The sequence below is a fragment of the Chanodichthys erythropterus genome, chromosome 15 (genome assembly GCF_024489055.1).
Source record: "Chanodichthys erythropterus isolate Z2021 chromosome 15, ASM2448905v1, whole genome shotgun sequence".
NCBI lineage: Eukaryota > Metazoa > Chordata > Actinopteri > Cypriniformes > Xenocyprididae > Chanodichthys > Chanodichthys erythropterus.
The window spans coordinates 770,444-785,972 of NC_090235.1; the positions used below are offsets into that span (position 1 = coordinate 770,444).

The 15,529-nt window shown below is 37.7% G+C and overlaps 1 protein-coding gene across 1 annotated transcript; it reads left to right on the forward strand.

The window, feature by feature from the left end:
- The first annotated feature begins 12,113 nt into the window (after window positions 1-12,113).
- cckb (cholecystokinin b) lies at window positions 12,114-15,139 on the forward strand. Its single transcript, XM_067412014.1, has 3 exons — window positions 12,114-12,154; window positions 12,673-12,923; window positions 14,918-15,139. Exons 2-3 carry the CDS (start codon window positions 12,674-12,676, stop codon window positions 15,046-15,048), a joined length of 381 nt encoding a protein of 126 aa, XP_067268115.1. The 5' UTR covers window positions 12,114-12,154; window position 12,673; the 3' UTR covers window positions 15,049-15,139.
- The last annotated feature ends 390 nt before the right edge of the window (window positions 15,140-15,529 follow it).

Consider the following 15,529-nt stretch of genomic DNA (forward strand, 5'->3'; position numbering starts at 1 on the left):
CATGTGAGAACAAATAATGTTCATTCTCGTGTGTTATGCAGCATGTTTGAGCTTCCACAAGAACCATAAGGTTTGTTCTCGTGCTTTGAACAAGTATGACTGAGCTCCTGTTTGTGTGCGCTAATCAATGTTTATATGTGAATAAAAGAATTGCTTAAAAAAAGGACCTTCAGACTCCTTATGACACCCTACCTTATGGTACCTTTGGAAACTTCATGTCTGGTCCCTGGACGGGAAGTGGAGGTTCTAGGTGATCTACCCCAGCTGGTTGTAGACGCCATCACTTCTGCAAGAGCTCCCCTCTACAAGGACCTCTATGCTCTGAAGTGGAACCTGTTCACCAGGAGAACCCCCGGGCTTGCTCGACCAGGTCCTTCCTGCAAGAAGGGTTGGAACGAAGGCTGTCTCCCTCCACCCTTAAGGTGTTCAGTATGTTGCCGCCATTGCTGCACATCACGACACAGTTGATGGTAAGTCCCTAGGGAAGCATGACTTGATCGTCAGGTTCCTGAGGGGGACTGAGTCCGCCCTGCCTGCCCTCTATACCCTCTTGGCACTTATCCCTGGTGCTTACTGCTCTCCGGGGACCTCCCCTCAAGCCTTTGCAGTCAGTTGAGTTAAAAGCTCTGTCCCTTAAGACAGTACTTCCGGTTGCATTGGCCTCCATCAAGAGGGTAGGGTACCTGCACGCATTTTTGGTCGACGAATCATGCCTGGAGCCCGGATATGTGCCCAAGATTCCTACCACTCCCTTTAGAGACCAGGTAGTGAACCTGCAAGTGCTGCCCTTGAAGGATGCAGATCCAGCCCTGTCCTGTCCACGATTTGCGCCTGTACATGGACAGAATGCGAAGCTTTAGGACTTTAGACCAGCTCTTCGTCTGTTGCGGAGGCCAACAGAAGGGAAAGGCTGTCTCCAAGCTGATGATGGCCCACTGGATAGTGCCCACCTTGGCTTATCAGTCCCAAGGCATGCCTTGCCTGCTCAGGTTGAGAGCTCACTCTACTAGAGGAGTTGCTTCTTCGTGGGCGCTCCCTGCATGGCGCCTCGCTGACAGATATATGTAGAGCTGTGGGCTGGGCGACACCCAACACATATTGCTAGATTATATAGCCTTCATGTAGAACCGGTATCTTCCTGTGTACTCGCCCTAGTGGCCAGTAACACGAAGGACCGTTCTAAGTGTCGGCTTGCAACGCCATTCCGGCCCCCTGGGCCGGGTACATGCGTCCATTGCTCCAGCGAGTTCCCCGTATGGCGAACACTGTTGAGTTCTTCCGCCACTCCCTGCAGCTCGGACATTGTGGAGTGTCTGATGCTGGGCCAAGCACTCGTCAACTTGCCTGTGCTTGACTGGGTGCCATATGTTGTGACCCCTACGGTGGTCCCATATGTGTATTTCTTCATGGTAACCTCCCTACGGTGAGCCCGTGTCTTTCCCTTGGCAGAGTCTACTCTGCCATTCCTGCCAGTTGTGCCTCCCCCAGTTCAGCTGGAGCCATCTCAGGGACTTCCATATGCGCACTGCCCACGGCCAGTCCATATGTGTTTTCCCACATAATTCCCCCCTTCCGGTGGGTTGTGGTCTCCGCAGCATTCCTCCTGGGCATGTTTTCCCAGTGTTATCCAAGTCTTACTGAACAGGTCATGCGGTACAGCAGTAGACTCTCTCAGTGACGTACGTCGAAAAGGGAACATCTCTGTTACGTATGTAACCCTCATTACCCCGAAAGAGGGAATGGAGACGTACGTCCCGTCACCATAGCTCTTGTGCCTCCACTGAGTGAAGGCACGTGACGCAAAGCTTGCACACCAATGTCCATTGGCTCATTTAGTTTACACTCAAAGGTGATAGGGCTCTCTTGCGATATCCTAGCTCATTGGTTCACTTCTGCTGTATGTCTCCATTCCCTCCTTCAGGGAACGAGGGTTACATACTTAACCGAGATGTTTTTGTGCTAATGTTTTGAGAACGTTTTTAAAGTAATAACTTTGAACGGACATTCTATTAACGTTAATGGAAGAAAGTTTGTTCATAATAACTTAAAAGAGAATCCAGAATGGTAATCAAAGAATGCTCCCTGTTAGCCAGGAATCTGCTAAATGCGACTATAAGGCATATATACAAAGAAAATTGACTTCGACAAATAACACTCTAAGGAATTTAATTAAAATTGTACTCACATTTTATGTAAACATTCAGAAAACATTCAGCAACTATTAACAACATCATAAAGATGTTCAGAGAATGTTGTATTAAGAATGGGTAACATTTTATTTATATGTACGTACTAGTAATAACAGTTTATTATGCATAATTACAGGTAACTAACCCTAAACCAAACCCTAACTCTATAAGTACATGTAGTTAATTAATATTACTCAGTAAATATATGAATAAGTACAATGTAACTTTGTCACCTTAAAAAAAGTGTAACCTAAGAATGTTTTCTCTCAATGTTATGAGAACATTCATCTATTACAAATTACATTTTAAGTACGTTCCATGAACATTGTTAGAACATTTTATGATAACATAATGAAAACATTCAGCAAATATTAATAACATAATAAGATCATTCCAAAAATGTAATTCTAAGAATGTTTTCTCTCAACATTATGAGAATATTGATCAAGTACAAATAACATCATAAGGACGTTCCAAGAACCTTGTTCTATGTGCATTTTCTCCAAACATTATGAGAATGTATATTAACTATTAACAACATTATAAGAACGTTCCATAAATATTATTTTAAGAACATTCTATCCTAACATTTACATAACTTTTAAAGAACATTAAAGTTATGGGAACGTTCCCTGTTAGCTGGGATGGAGAATCATGGAATCTGCAGGGTGCCTTAACAAAAATGTGATGTGATTTTCTCTCATTCAAATCACAGTTGAATTGTAAAGGTGACAGGGATGCACATAAAAACATGCATTTGTTTAGTTGTGAATTATTTAGTGTTTACCAAAGGACATTGTATATGGTTTATCACTGTGACATCTGGCAGTGTGTGAGTTTTATTGTAACATTGTTCTCTTTTTACCTTGATTCTTCAGCTACTTGAGAGTTGCTGTAGATAAAATTAGTGATTAAGTGATCAATTTTCAGTGATCACACAAACTAACCTATATGCAATGTACAGTTTTGGATAAAAGCATCTGCTAAGTGAATAACTTTCTTTTTGTTTACTGACATCTCCACAGTCCTTTTCATTCACTTAAAAGCATCAAATGGCTTGAGGAGCATAGTTTTCTTTCCTGGAATATCAATATCCTCAATATCACTGTCATAAACAAAGCTTTTTTTATTTAACAGCCATTGACATTATTTGTTAATTGACATTATTCGTTAATTGCTGATGCTAGTCAGAAGTAGATGGTACTGAGAGAAGGGCTTTCCCTACAGAGCATTTGATTGGACATATTTATTGAGAGTGCAGTAGTCACCAATATTTTGGTCAATTTATGCTAAAAAGCAAAGACTGTGCATGTTAAATCTGATCAGCTAAAAGTTCATTTAAGTTTTAGGAGTATACTACACTATACATGTTCTCAAATCGAACGGATATGAGCTACAATTTTTTTTTATTATTATTATTTCATAAAGTCTTGCACAAGAGATAAGACTTTTGCTTGGTCTCCTTCCTTTCCAGCTAACATCTGTAAGTAACATGGACATTTTACTTGGTCTTTTCTGGTCTGAAATGTGGTTATTAAGTGTCATTAATTGACATCCCCCCAGCATGTAATTACAGACAGTGAGAGGGGCAGCAGCAAAAAGAGAAACAGCTTTAAATTACTCATTTATGTGTGCAGTGAAAAGTTTAGCTGTCTTGTAAGAAGCATAGATTTACATAGGTCATCCTCAATTACTTTGGAATGATCTTTGGTAATGGCGCTGGTTTCATTTCTTTCCAGAAGACTGTGAGGTGAGCACAATTAGATTTGCCATTTAACCTCCTAGCCCTCCATTTAGAGTTGACCCTGTCATGACAGACACCGATCAGAATAAAACATGATAAGCATCAGTTAATGTGACAGGAATGTGGGTAATTTTTTCAACCAAGACCGTTTGAAGTTAGATTGAATGTTATGCACATCAGATGGTTTGACATGACTCATGGCAAAACTTTTTGGCAAGATTATTATTTTATTATATATTATTATTTTTAGGACATTTATTCATTTGTTCAATATTATTACACAGTATATTGTATTATATTGTTATGATTTGAAATAATTTTTATTTCAATATTTGTTAGATTATACATTTCTGTCATTTTGATTAGTTTTCAGAGTTTTGATCAGAAAAAAAATTCTTAGCCCAAATTTTGAATGGTATACTTGCAATTCAAAATTATTGAACCACAAGACATTCTGATTTTGTGAACAAAAACACTTTATTAATCCAGTTTATTCATCCAAATTTGATTAATTCTGAGAACCTAAAGTTAAGTTACTGTTCAAATGATCAAATTGGCTCTAAACATCCATATACAAAATTATTTAGCCCCCAAAATTCAAGTTTTGTAGAGAATCCTTTACTGTTTATAACCTCAAATAAACATTTCCTGTAAATGCTTGCAAGCTTACGACACTCTCTACTGGAATCTTAGGCATTCCTTGTGTGCAAAAGCTTCCAGCTCACTGATATTTCTTGGTTTCCATGCTGCCATTGCTTTCTTCAAATCTCACCAAATATTTCTGAGGAAATTTAAATCTGGAGACTGAGCACTCTATAACATTCCATGACCAATCTCTAAACCAAGCTTTCATAGATTTGGATGTAGGGATCATTGTTCTGCTGAAATGTCTAATGATTCAGTTTTTGAAGGCATCACAATCTTTGCCAAAAATGGTCTGATACTTCAAATAATCCATGGTGCCTGAGGCAGGATGTAGCAGACTCGAGAGGTGGATAAGTGATAATACAGTGCTTTATCTGAGCAAATTCCGAACAAAGGTGAAGTAATGACAATACAGCGATGATCAAGGCAGGTATTAAACTTCAGTTCATAGGTTTGGCAAGTGAAGATTGTGATCTTCAACAGGTGATTAAATCCACATACAGAAATTTTAGTTACCGTTTAGCAGGCTGAAAAGTAATCAAAGTCTTTGTCTTGTAGGTCTTGAGGAAATACTGGAGAAGAGGAACAGATGCAGGAGCAAAGAAACAGAAACTGGGTAAATCTCAGGAGGTAATATTTGCAGGTAAGAAATACAGTTAAGTAATCCACAGCCCAAGTCATAGACCAGACAATGAGTGTATTCGAAGTGTGTGCTTATATGCCAGAGGTGATGAGTGCACTGATGAGGTGCAGGCACAGGTGAGGAACAAGAGGGATGCTGGGAAATAGTTGGCTACGGTGACTGGGCTGGTGATGGGAGTTCATGACAGCCGGTCACATGGTCCAAATTTTCCTGCTGCAGCAAAGTACCCCATACAAGACTAACTCACCTACTCAAGGTGCTACTCAATGTCAGCATGCATGGGCTAAATGTATCCATGTGTCAAAACTAAAGCTAATTAAGTGTTGTTATAGAGTTTCAAAAAGCTTAATTGTGTTTTAACACAATTTTGTACCATACTAGTAAAGTGATTTAAAAATGTGTGTGAAATGCAGAGCAAAATAATGCAGAGCAAAAAGTATGGGACACCATACTTGGTCACACGTCACTTTCACTTCTTTAGAAAATCACCTGTCAAGTTTATAATATATATAACATCAGCCAAATTGCCAAAATTAAGAAAAAATCAGTCAAAAATAGAATATTATTGAAAATATTCAAATCAGGAATGTCATAGTCAGAATGCGTAGTTTGTGAATAAAAATGTCCATCAAAACCAACACGATGAATGATGTTCACTAACCCGGCTAAGCTTTCAGCTGATTTGTGTTTATTCTCTTTAATATACAGTATTTCACTCAGTTCCCTAATCACGAGTGAAGAACAGAAGATTTTATAATTGAGTGCATTATGTATAATGCACGTTATCGTCTCTGACAGACTACATGTCAAAGCCGCTCATGCCGCATTTTATCCCTTTTCACAGAAAGCGATGACGCATTCAAAACATCCAGTAGTGTGGGTCTTCCAGGAAATGTGTGTACTCTGGGCCGCATTAATGCACGGGCTTACCTGGGCTTAAGCCCAGGGCCCCGGGCTGAGGGAGGGCCCTGGTGATGCCGGAAAAAATATAACCACATTTTATAATGTGATGACTGTCCCTTTAACATCGCTTTGCTTTGAATACATGTGCGGTCCTGCGCGTGCAATGCATCAAGATGCGCCGCGTCTAGCAGCAAGCAACTCACAGTATCCGTATCTGGACAACGCAGACAGACCGAGTGGCGCTGCCTGTGTGCGTGCACTCATAGGGCTCCTTCACACAGAATGCGTTTTTGCTTTGAAAAACGTGAGACACGTGCAGTGGAATGGGGGAAACCCCAAGGTTTTTAAAATGATTTTAACTTAGCTGAACTGATTCATGGCTTTAGAACGCCACATCATTATTAGTAGGCAAGTTGATTTTCTGATCATATTTTTTTTCCAAGCACATTGAATCTGTCAGTAAGTTTTGGAAGATCATTTATAGTCCATCTCTGCAAGACGGACATTTCAGGATAAGAGATGGACTAAAAGTGAACTCCCACACCTTACTGCTAGATTTTGGAAGATAAATTCTTCAAACAGTGGTACAAGAGGATGTGGTGCTGGTTCTTCAGGAGTCACTGTCAAGCTGTCTATAAGGCCTATAAAAACCCAGTCTTCATGTATTGTATAACACTTCAGCTTGTGATTCTTATTAAGAGCGGGTCATTTTTTAGGATTCTTTAGCTAACGTAAGTCTCTGAGATCCTGACACCTTGCACTTCTGGAGACTCCAGGTAGGTTGCAGTTCTGGAAAATGGTGGCGCTGGAGACTAAAGGGTTCCTGATGGTTTCGCACTTAATTCTTCACCTTAATTCTTAATTCTTTTGCAGTTAACATGTGTCTTTTCTTTTCCACCTGTTTTTGTATGACCCCGCTGACCCAATGAGCATTTTGCTGTCCTTTGGTCATGCTTTAACTTTCCAATTTCTAGTATTGCATTAGTATTGCGTATTTAATAATTTTTGACTTTTCAGTCTGAGTTAAATCTCTTTTTTGGCTCATTTCACCTGAATATAAGGCTTTTTTCATTTCCAGCCTTCATGAACAATTATATATCACTTATAAATGATTAAAAACAATATTAATAGTAGTTATTAAGATTGATGTGGATTGGAATTGGTAAAATGTGCTTGGAAAAAAAATATGATCAGAAAATCAACTTGCCTAATAATTCTGCACACAGTGTAAATCCAAACAGTCACTTAAAGATGACCAACTTTAAATATCTACACAAAGGCCAAAGCATTGACATTAGACACATATTGTATGTATACATTATTTGCTTCCATTTAACACTCTATTTGCTTCCATTTTAGAACACTGATTATTATTTAAATAAGATTTGTATTGTATTACAGTGATGATAAAAGACAACTGAAATCAAGTGAATTTCTGATTTGTTTCTATTTGTCTGCTGCATGACGATACAGTTTGCTTTCTCACGACACTAGTTTTAATTATGCAACTTTGCTGCATAACGAATCGATAAAAGCGACCAGCTGGATATAAACTAATGCGAATAGATACTAATGGTAACAATCATGACATTAAACATTTTGCATGCACTTCCAAAAGACAAGCACTCGTGCTGGAATTGATAAGGTAAAACTGACACCTTTGTTACTGTTCAAATCTGCATCTCATTTCAGAGGCTGAGTCCTCCGGAGCTCGCATTTGAAGGCTGCATACATCATTAAGGATGTCTTATTTAAGAAAAGTAACCATAATAAAATTGATGGTTATTCCTCATGAGGTGCAAAATGCTGTATTTTCTTTCTTACTTTGCAATCCAATGGTTGTTTTTCTTAAATGAGCCGGCCTCAATGATGTATACAGCCTTCAAATGAGACCTCCGGAGGATGTAGCCTTCGAAATGAGTAGCCTGTACAAATAGTTCAGACTATGTGCCAATGTGTAGTTCAGGCAGTGATATGTATATTTTATAACAGACCTATAGGTTCGGATGTTTTGGTAATGGCATTTATTCATGCAAAATAAAAGGCTTATAACTTTCACTTTGTGATTAAGAAGATTGAGTGAATGTAGATAATAGTTCTGGTGGATGAAGGGCCCCCTCAAGAGGTAAAGCCCAGGGGCCCCTTGTAGTCTTAATGCGGCCCTGCGTGTACTCACTGCACTGCTTCTCGTAAATAGCCTACTACCATTGTGCCTGTTATTTTTTGACAGACATCAATGTTGTGATATTCAAATTATGTGGATTTGAAAACAGATGGATCGTTAAGGTAATAATTATTTATTTCTTAGTCGGCAAGTATTCAATGAAAATTGATGCCAATGAGTGTTCTGTTGATGTTTTTAGTTGTAATATTCCAACCGGTGCAAATTTTTGACAGACGTGATAACATACGTAAGGGGTGAACTATGTTTGATTTTTGGGTAATTACAAAACATGCTGGAGACGTTCAAAAGGTTTCATGGCTTCAAAATTTCATGTTTGGCTTGTCAACTGTCGCAAATCCGTTAACTTTTGAAAATCAAGTTCATTTTTTACCAGGAAAGGAGTGGTTTTGAAACACAAAGTTGTTTTAATTGTCTCTTATAACAAAAATCTTTTATTAAACCCATGAAAATGCAGATCCTGTTGTAAATAATAGTGATTTTTTTTTTTTAAATAAAAAGACCATTATTACCTCTTAAGCATGTTTTGGCTCATATATACAGCTATGGAAAAAATTAAGAGACCACTTAACATTGATTTCTGAACTTGGAGTGGTCTCTTAATTTTTTCCATACCTGTATGTATGTAAGGTGATTTAAGTTGAAAGTGACTGTGGACTAAAGGTCAGTAGCAGGGCTGGACTGGGACAAAAAAATGGCCCTGGCATTTTTGCTCAGACCGGCCCACCACAATCGGTCGGACACCACCCACCAGAGTATTACAATTATTTGGTAGAGTTATTAAAAGTACACTTAGTAAGAGTAGGATTTCTAGATGGACAATGTGCTCCATGATATAAAAGCTAACCCTTAGAACGTGGATGTAGAATACTGATAATTCTATAAAGATTTTTTTTATTTTATTTTTTTTTTCAATGAAACAGACAGCAGAAAAATTATAATTTACAATTACAAATATACTTAGTTTTAAAGAGCACAAACCCCTGTTTAAGAATCAAACATTTACCTCTCATTGTTTAGATACTCCCCATTAAAAACAATGAAATAGCTACCAAATTACTCACAAAATACGTCCTAATAAAATGATAAGAATGCTATTCACTTGCCATAAACAACCAAGTGTTCACACCAGAGTAATAGGGTACAAGAGCTACAAAACATAACTTTTTATAGCCGAAAAGTGAGATCTAGTAGACCATCATCACGACTAACAGCTATAAATAGACACATATAGTCTCGTTGTGAAATAAACACATCATCAGTAATATTACATTATAATAATAACCTGAATTTTTTTTTTTTTTTTTTGAAAAATCAAATTGCATCATTTCAGGTTTTTCTATGAGAAGGGCCGTTACTGCATAAGTGAACTCTGATAGCTACAAGGGCACTGCTAACTACAAAAAACAGTGCAAAATAACTTTTGCTGTGCTATTTGACTTTAGCTGACTGAGTGACCAGTGCAGTAGGTGACAGTCTGACTTTATAATAACGACGACGATTATGTTGTCTTATAATATTCATTAATTTAAGCATCATCTTCGTCGTCGCATCATGAGTCCCTCGCTGTTAATCATGTAACTACCCTGCTTACCGCTTCTATTATACTCTCCTGCTTACTCTGTCCCTCATTGGCTTCACTGTCAGACACCTGCTGCTCCTCTGCCTTACAGGTGTCTCCATGTTCTTCTATGTTCACCTGTTTTTGCACGTCAGGTACTTTAAGTTTGGAAACTGAAGCTATAGTAACCGCACTAAACATGCCAGTAATTTTTGCACGTTGAGGCATCAACCTCTACATTTTTTTGATTTTGTTTTTTTTTGCCCGCAACTTCTCCACACCCCCCTTGCACTTGCACTTTTGTTTCTCCATCCTCCTAATCCACGGATGTTCTGGCGAAACAGAGGGGACGGGGTGGAGTCTGTTAAGAGATGTGATTGGGCCAGCCCAGTGTCAGTATGGAAAATGAACCAATGGGCCACTGTCCCTGCTTTATGGGCCGGTCGTTGGCCAATTTTATGTTTATTAAAAAAAAATCATATCATATAGCGGCCCCGCCCTCAAGTGCGTCGGCCCACCGGGCATTTGCCCGGTATGCCAGATTACCAGTCCAGGCCTGGTCAGTAGTCTTGATGAACTTAGATTGCTATAATAATCGTCTCATGAAATGCAAGTTGCGAGTGGAGCTCATGTGTGACCATACTTTACACCTGGAGTAAAGAAGTCAAGCAAATTGAAGTGCAGGTTGCCTTCACACTACAACTGGCTCCAATCACACAAACACCTCCCACATGCCAGCCAATCAATTCTCATGCTTCACCGCACCTCCCACACAAGTGTTCCCACACCAACCACGCAAATGTTACACCCTGATAACCGTGAGAGGGATAGATAAATGGAGAGAAAGAGAAAGAATGAGAGAGAGACAGGTGGACAGTTATATTTATTCACAGCTGTTTTCTGTGAAAACAAATTAAAGTACCCCAAGAGAACTTAAATAGTCATGTAATAAAAGCTTTAAAAAAGATGTCAAATATAAAAAAAAAAAATAGGAAATGAAAGGTAGACATAAGAACGACAGGTGAGATTGTATTGCACAAGTTGTTGTTGTTGTTGTTTTCTCAGGCTTTTTGGCCACATTTTTCTATATGATAAAAGTATATGACTGGGGCTATCAAGGACCAAAACAAAAAAGTAATACCATAAAAGTATCATTTTGGAACTCAACAGCTTGATTCGCATAAATTATACTGAAACCAGGATATTCTACAGAAAGGAACAATGTGAGGATGAATAAATGATTACACAATTTTTATTTTTAGGTGAACGATCCCTCGAAGGAAATACTGTTAGAGCTCTACAGACCATGTTAACACTGCTACCTAGTGTCTTATCTTCCCATTACTATGCAAATGAAGGGATCAATTGTTATCGATCATGGTTGATTAACCAGGTTATCTCAAAATGAATCTGCTTGATTTTCTTGTCCAACACCACAGTCTCCATTCTGCGCAGAGGGGTTTAAAAAGGCAGAGTGACGTCAGAAAATAAAGAAAGAAATCACAGAAGAATAACTTCTATGAAAGGGGAAACTGATGCAGCAAACCAATAAGAAAATGGCCTTGAGACAGGTATTGGTATACATAATGTAATCCTTGTAAAAGTACTGGTGCTGAAACAGTTCCAGAAAGCTATATATACATGAAGCTATAAGTTATATAAAGAGTTATATAAAGTCTGTCTAAAGACACCAGCAGCAGTTTTTATCAATGACTCATATAACTTTCTACCAACAATTACATTCAGACTTAAACTTGTGTCTACTTTGGCTCACACCTGAACATCCAGAGAGGTGGGGTTGGCACCATAATAGTGTCCACTCACTTACACAGGAAATGCAAGGACTGAAATGGGTAGCATATCTAACACATAAACAAATATGGCTTACGAATTGCATGTTTGGTTTTTCCACGCAGACCAACAAATAGCCAGACATCTCTCACTGTCTTTGTCTTTGTAATTGACTTTAAAGTATCACCAAATCAGAATGAATGACAATTTAAAAAGTTTAAATAGAATAATTTAATAATTAAAAACACCCCCCCCCCTTTTTTTTGTAGAATAATTTCTGTAATTCTAAGAAAAAGCAGATTCAAAATACCATGTAGCAAATATGTATATGCTTAAACACTTTCCATGTGTGTGCATGTCTGTGTAAGTGTATGTCAGTGCACACCATTCTGTGTGTGTGTGTGCGCACGTCACAGCCGGGTATATAAGTGCCTCTCTCCCTCCTTCCTGAGAATACCCACTTTCATTCTCCTCCAAGCTCACAAAACAGAATAAGGTAAGAGATTCTATCTATCTATCTATCTATCTATCTATCTATCTATCTATCTATCTATCTATCTATCTATCTATCTATCTATCTATCTATCTATCTATCTATCTATCTATCTATCTATCTATCTATCTATCTATCTATCTATCTATCTATCTATCTTCATTAATAATAGTAATAATAGTAATTTGTAACATCAAATAACTGTGTTTTCCCTGTTATTTTCTGTTACAGCCTAATAAATCTGACTATTGATTGCTGTTTCAAATTTAAGGATTTTATTTTCTATAAGAAAAAACACCTAACATTAAAATAATAATGTAATTTAGTAATTTAATAATAATCATAATATTAAAATTTAGAAGAGAAATTTGAAAAAAATTACAGCTGTAAGAACAAAAAATAAGCACATACATTTAATACTTTTTTTAAAATTGTATAGTAATATGAACAGAATTACCATATCTTACAAAAGGGATGTCTTTTAACATGTTTGCTCTCTCTTCTCTCGTTTAAATTCGCAGGATGAACAGCGGGGTGTGCATGTGTGTGATTCTGGCTGCGCTTTCTGCCTCCTGTTTGGCTCGGCTCCGTTCCTCTTCCTCCGAGACTGATGATAGCCCTATCCCCTCACAACTGGACACCAGTTTAAGCGGGCACCACCGGGTCATCCGCTCCACCAGCCTTACCCTCAAACAGCAACCAGCAGGTGACACAGACCCAGACACACGTGCCAACCTCAGCGAACTGCTGGCCAAACTAATCTCTAAAAAAGGTGAGAGACACTTCAACAGCCAAACACATGACATCTCAGAAGAATAAACAATGAGCCTCAATGACAGGAAGACTACACTTGTCTTGAAGACTAAAAAATAGTGTCAGCAAATGCTTAATGTTCTGCACAGTAGACTGAACATTACAATGAGTAATACAGCGAAACTAACTCATTCTGCAATACATACACAAACAGACAACAAGAAAAGCTGGAAGGAGAGGAAGCACACAAACTTTGTTTATTTCCTTCTCTTCCGCTCTCCGTTTCCTATATCTCTTTCGTGCTTGTTTTTTGTATGTCCTTGTGTATTAATCAGTGTTTGTTTGTTTGTTTTTTATTGGCCTTCATTCAGGACATTTGAAAACTAGCCACGAGTTCAGATTTTGCTTTAAAAAGTTACTTAGTCCTTTTACAGTATGCAAGTGTTTAAAAAAAATTGAATTCTTCTTCGACACATAAACACAAATACAACTCAATTAAAAAAATTGTGCTACACATATTTAGAACAAGTCATGTTCATTTTAGGTAAACAACAAGAAGGAGGAAAAATAACAAACAAGCAAGTAAAATCATTACATGAAATTACAGGTTTTCGAATAATGAAAGAAAAACCTTTGTCACGCAATACAGTAGCTCCAGGTTAGCGTTGCTGGGCATTGATAAACATCAATCAACAGCTGAGTGAACATGTTTATGCCTGAGGTGTACATGGGGCGGATATTTTTGGGTCAGGTGTGCACCATTAAATTGCATAACCACTCATTAGGGTGTAACGTCTTCAAAGGTTCTAACTATTATCATTCCTAATCACAGGAATGGGGAATTCCACATCTGAACATGTAAGCTTAGTGTGGCTTTTTTTTTTTAAAACATTTAATTGTTAACAGTGCCTGGTCACCAGTAAAGTGACCAAATGTCCCCTTAAAAGCCTGAAATTACAATATGGGGTGCATTCAAAGGTCTCCAAGAGGAATACAGCTTAATAAACAGACCAAATATTGTTTAAAATGCAGAAGGGTTTTCTGTATTTCTTGAGATTTAATATCAGTCATTAGATTCAATATCAGATTATGTCCAAGTATACAAAAAAAAAAAAAAAAATGTGTGCATATGTGATCAAACAATGGCATCCAGTGTGTAATGGAAACTAATTGATCCCATTATGACAGCCCTATTTTCTCAGTGTGCTTAGTTTCTCAATAAGGTCAGCTCTTTTTCTTTCTCTCTCTCTCTTAATAATTCTGAGTAGGAGGTGCAAGTTTCACACGTCAGCATGTCAAAACAAGTCTACAACTTGTACAAATTTCAACCAAATTATAGTACATAGTCTGTTAAAGTCTCCCATCTGTTGCAAACAGTATCACACCCTTAACAACAGATTGAATGACACGTAACATGATGTATGTAGCTGAAACATTGCCACAGACAGTAGCATGTCACTCTGGAAATCAATGTCCTTTTCCAATCACTATTAAAATTCATTGTTGCTTTGCACGTACTACAATTCATAGCAGGTCAAGGGAATATTGGCTGTTTAAATTCCACTTTGACACATCTACCAAAAAGGTTCACATCTTTGATACAGCACTGAACTGTTTGTTCGCCATTAACATCCTCACTCACTTACATAAGATTTGTTCAAATTGGTATCAGAAATCTGGGCACGGTACAACTTTTTTGATAGTTTGCCATTTAGAAAATGGTTCTTTTTAGAGTTATGTTAGGAAGCTGTGTCTATATGAGATAGATGGGCAGAAAAATGATTGTATAGTATAAGCGTTTGAGCAGAACTAGACATAAGGTGAGAAAAGACATAAGGTGAGAAAACAGCAACTGTAAATTTCCCAATTTTTTCTACTCTTTCACTTGTCACGTACATATAGATGTCATGTACATGACAAGTTAAACTCGTATATATATCATTGTCACTTTACTGGTAATATACTTTAGATGTTAAGAGACAAAATTTCTTAATTTCTTTCTTTCTCTCCTAGGCTCTGTTCGTCGCAACTCCTCCATGAACAACAGAGCAAACAGTGTTAACCACCGGATAAAAGATCGGGATTATGTGGGCTGGATGGATTTTGGTCGCCGGAGTGCTGAGGAATATGAATATTCATCATAAAATCCATATCATCTGGTTCCTCATCAACAAATAAAGAGTATATTTATTACTGCTATTGTTATTATTATTCTAATGTACATTTGTTAAGAAACCATTATAATGCAGAATAGACATATGCCGAATTTTACTAAAAAAAGACAAAAGTCTGAAAGTATTGTTTTTAAATCTTGTAATTTTATTTGATTTTAGCTAATGTGCTAATGTGTTTGTCAGATTCATGAAACCACAGTTTTCAATAAATCAGGTCATCATTCAACTTTGGCCTTAAATCTTACAGACTCCAGCAGTTTGTCCATTAAAACAACTCACAACCACAAAAAAATGCTTTCAACGGAAGGAAGTGCTCAACAAATGGCTTAACAAATATTTGCGGCTTAAACTGCAATTTCACGAAGCCTCTTTGCTTGAAAAAAAAAGTGAAAATCAATAAATGAGTATATAAATTAATAGAGGAAATGCTTTAAAGGAACATTAAGAGGAG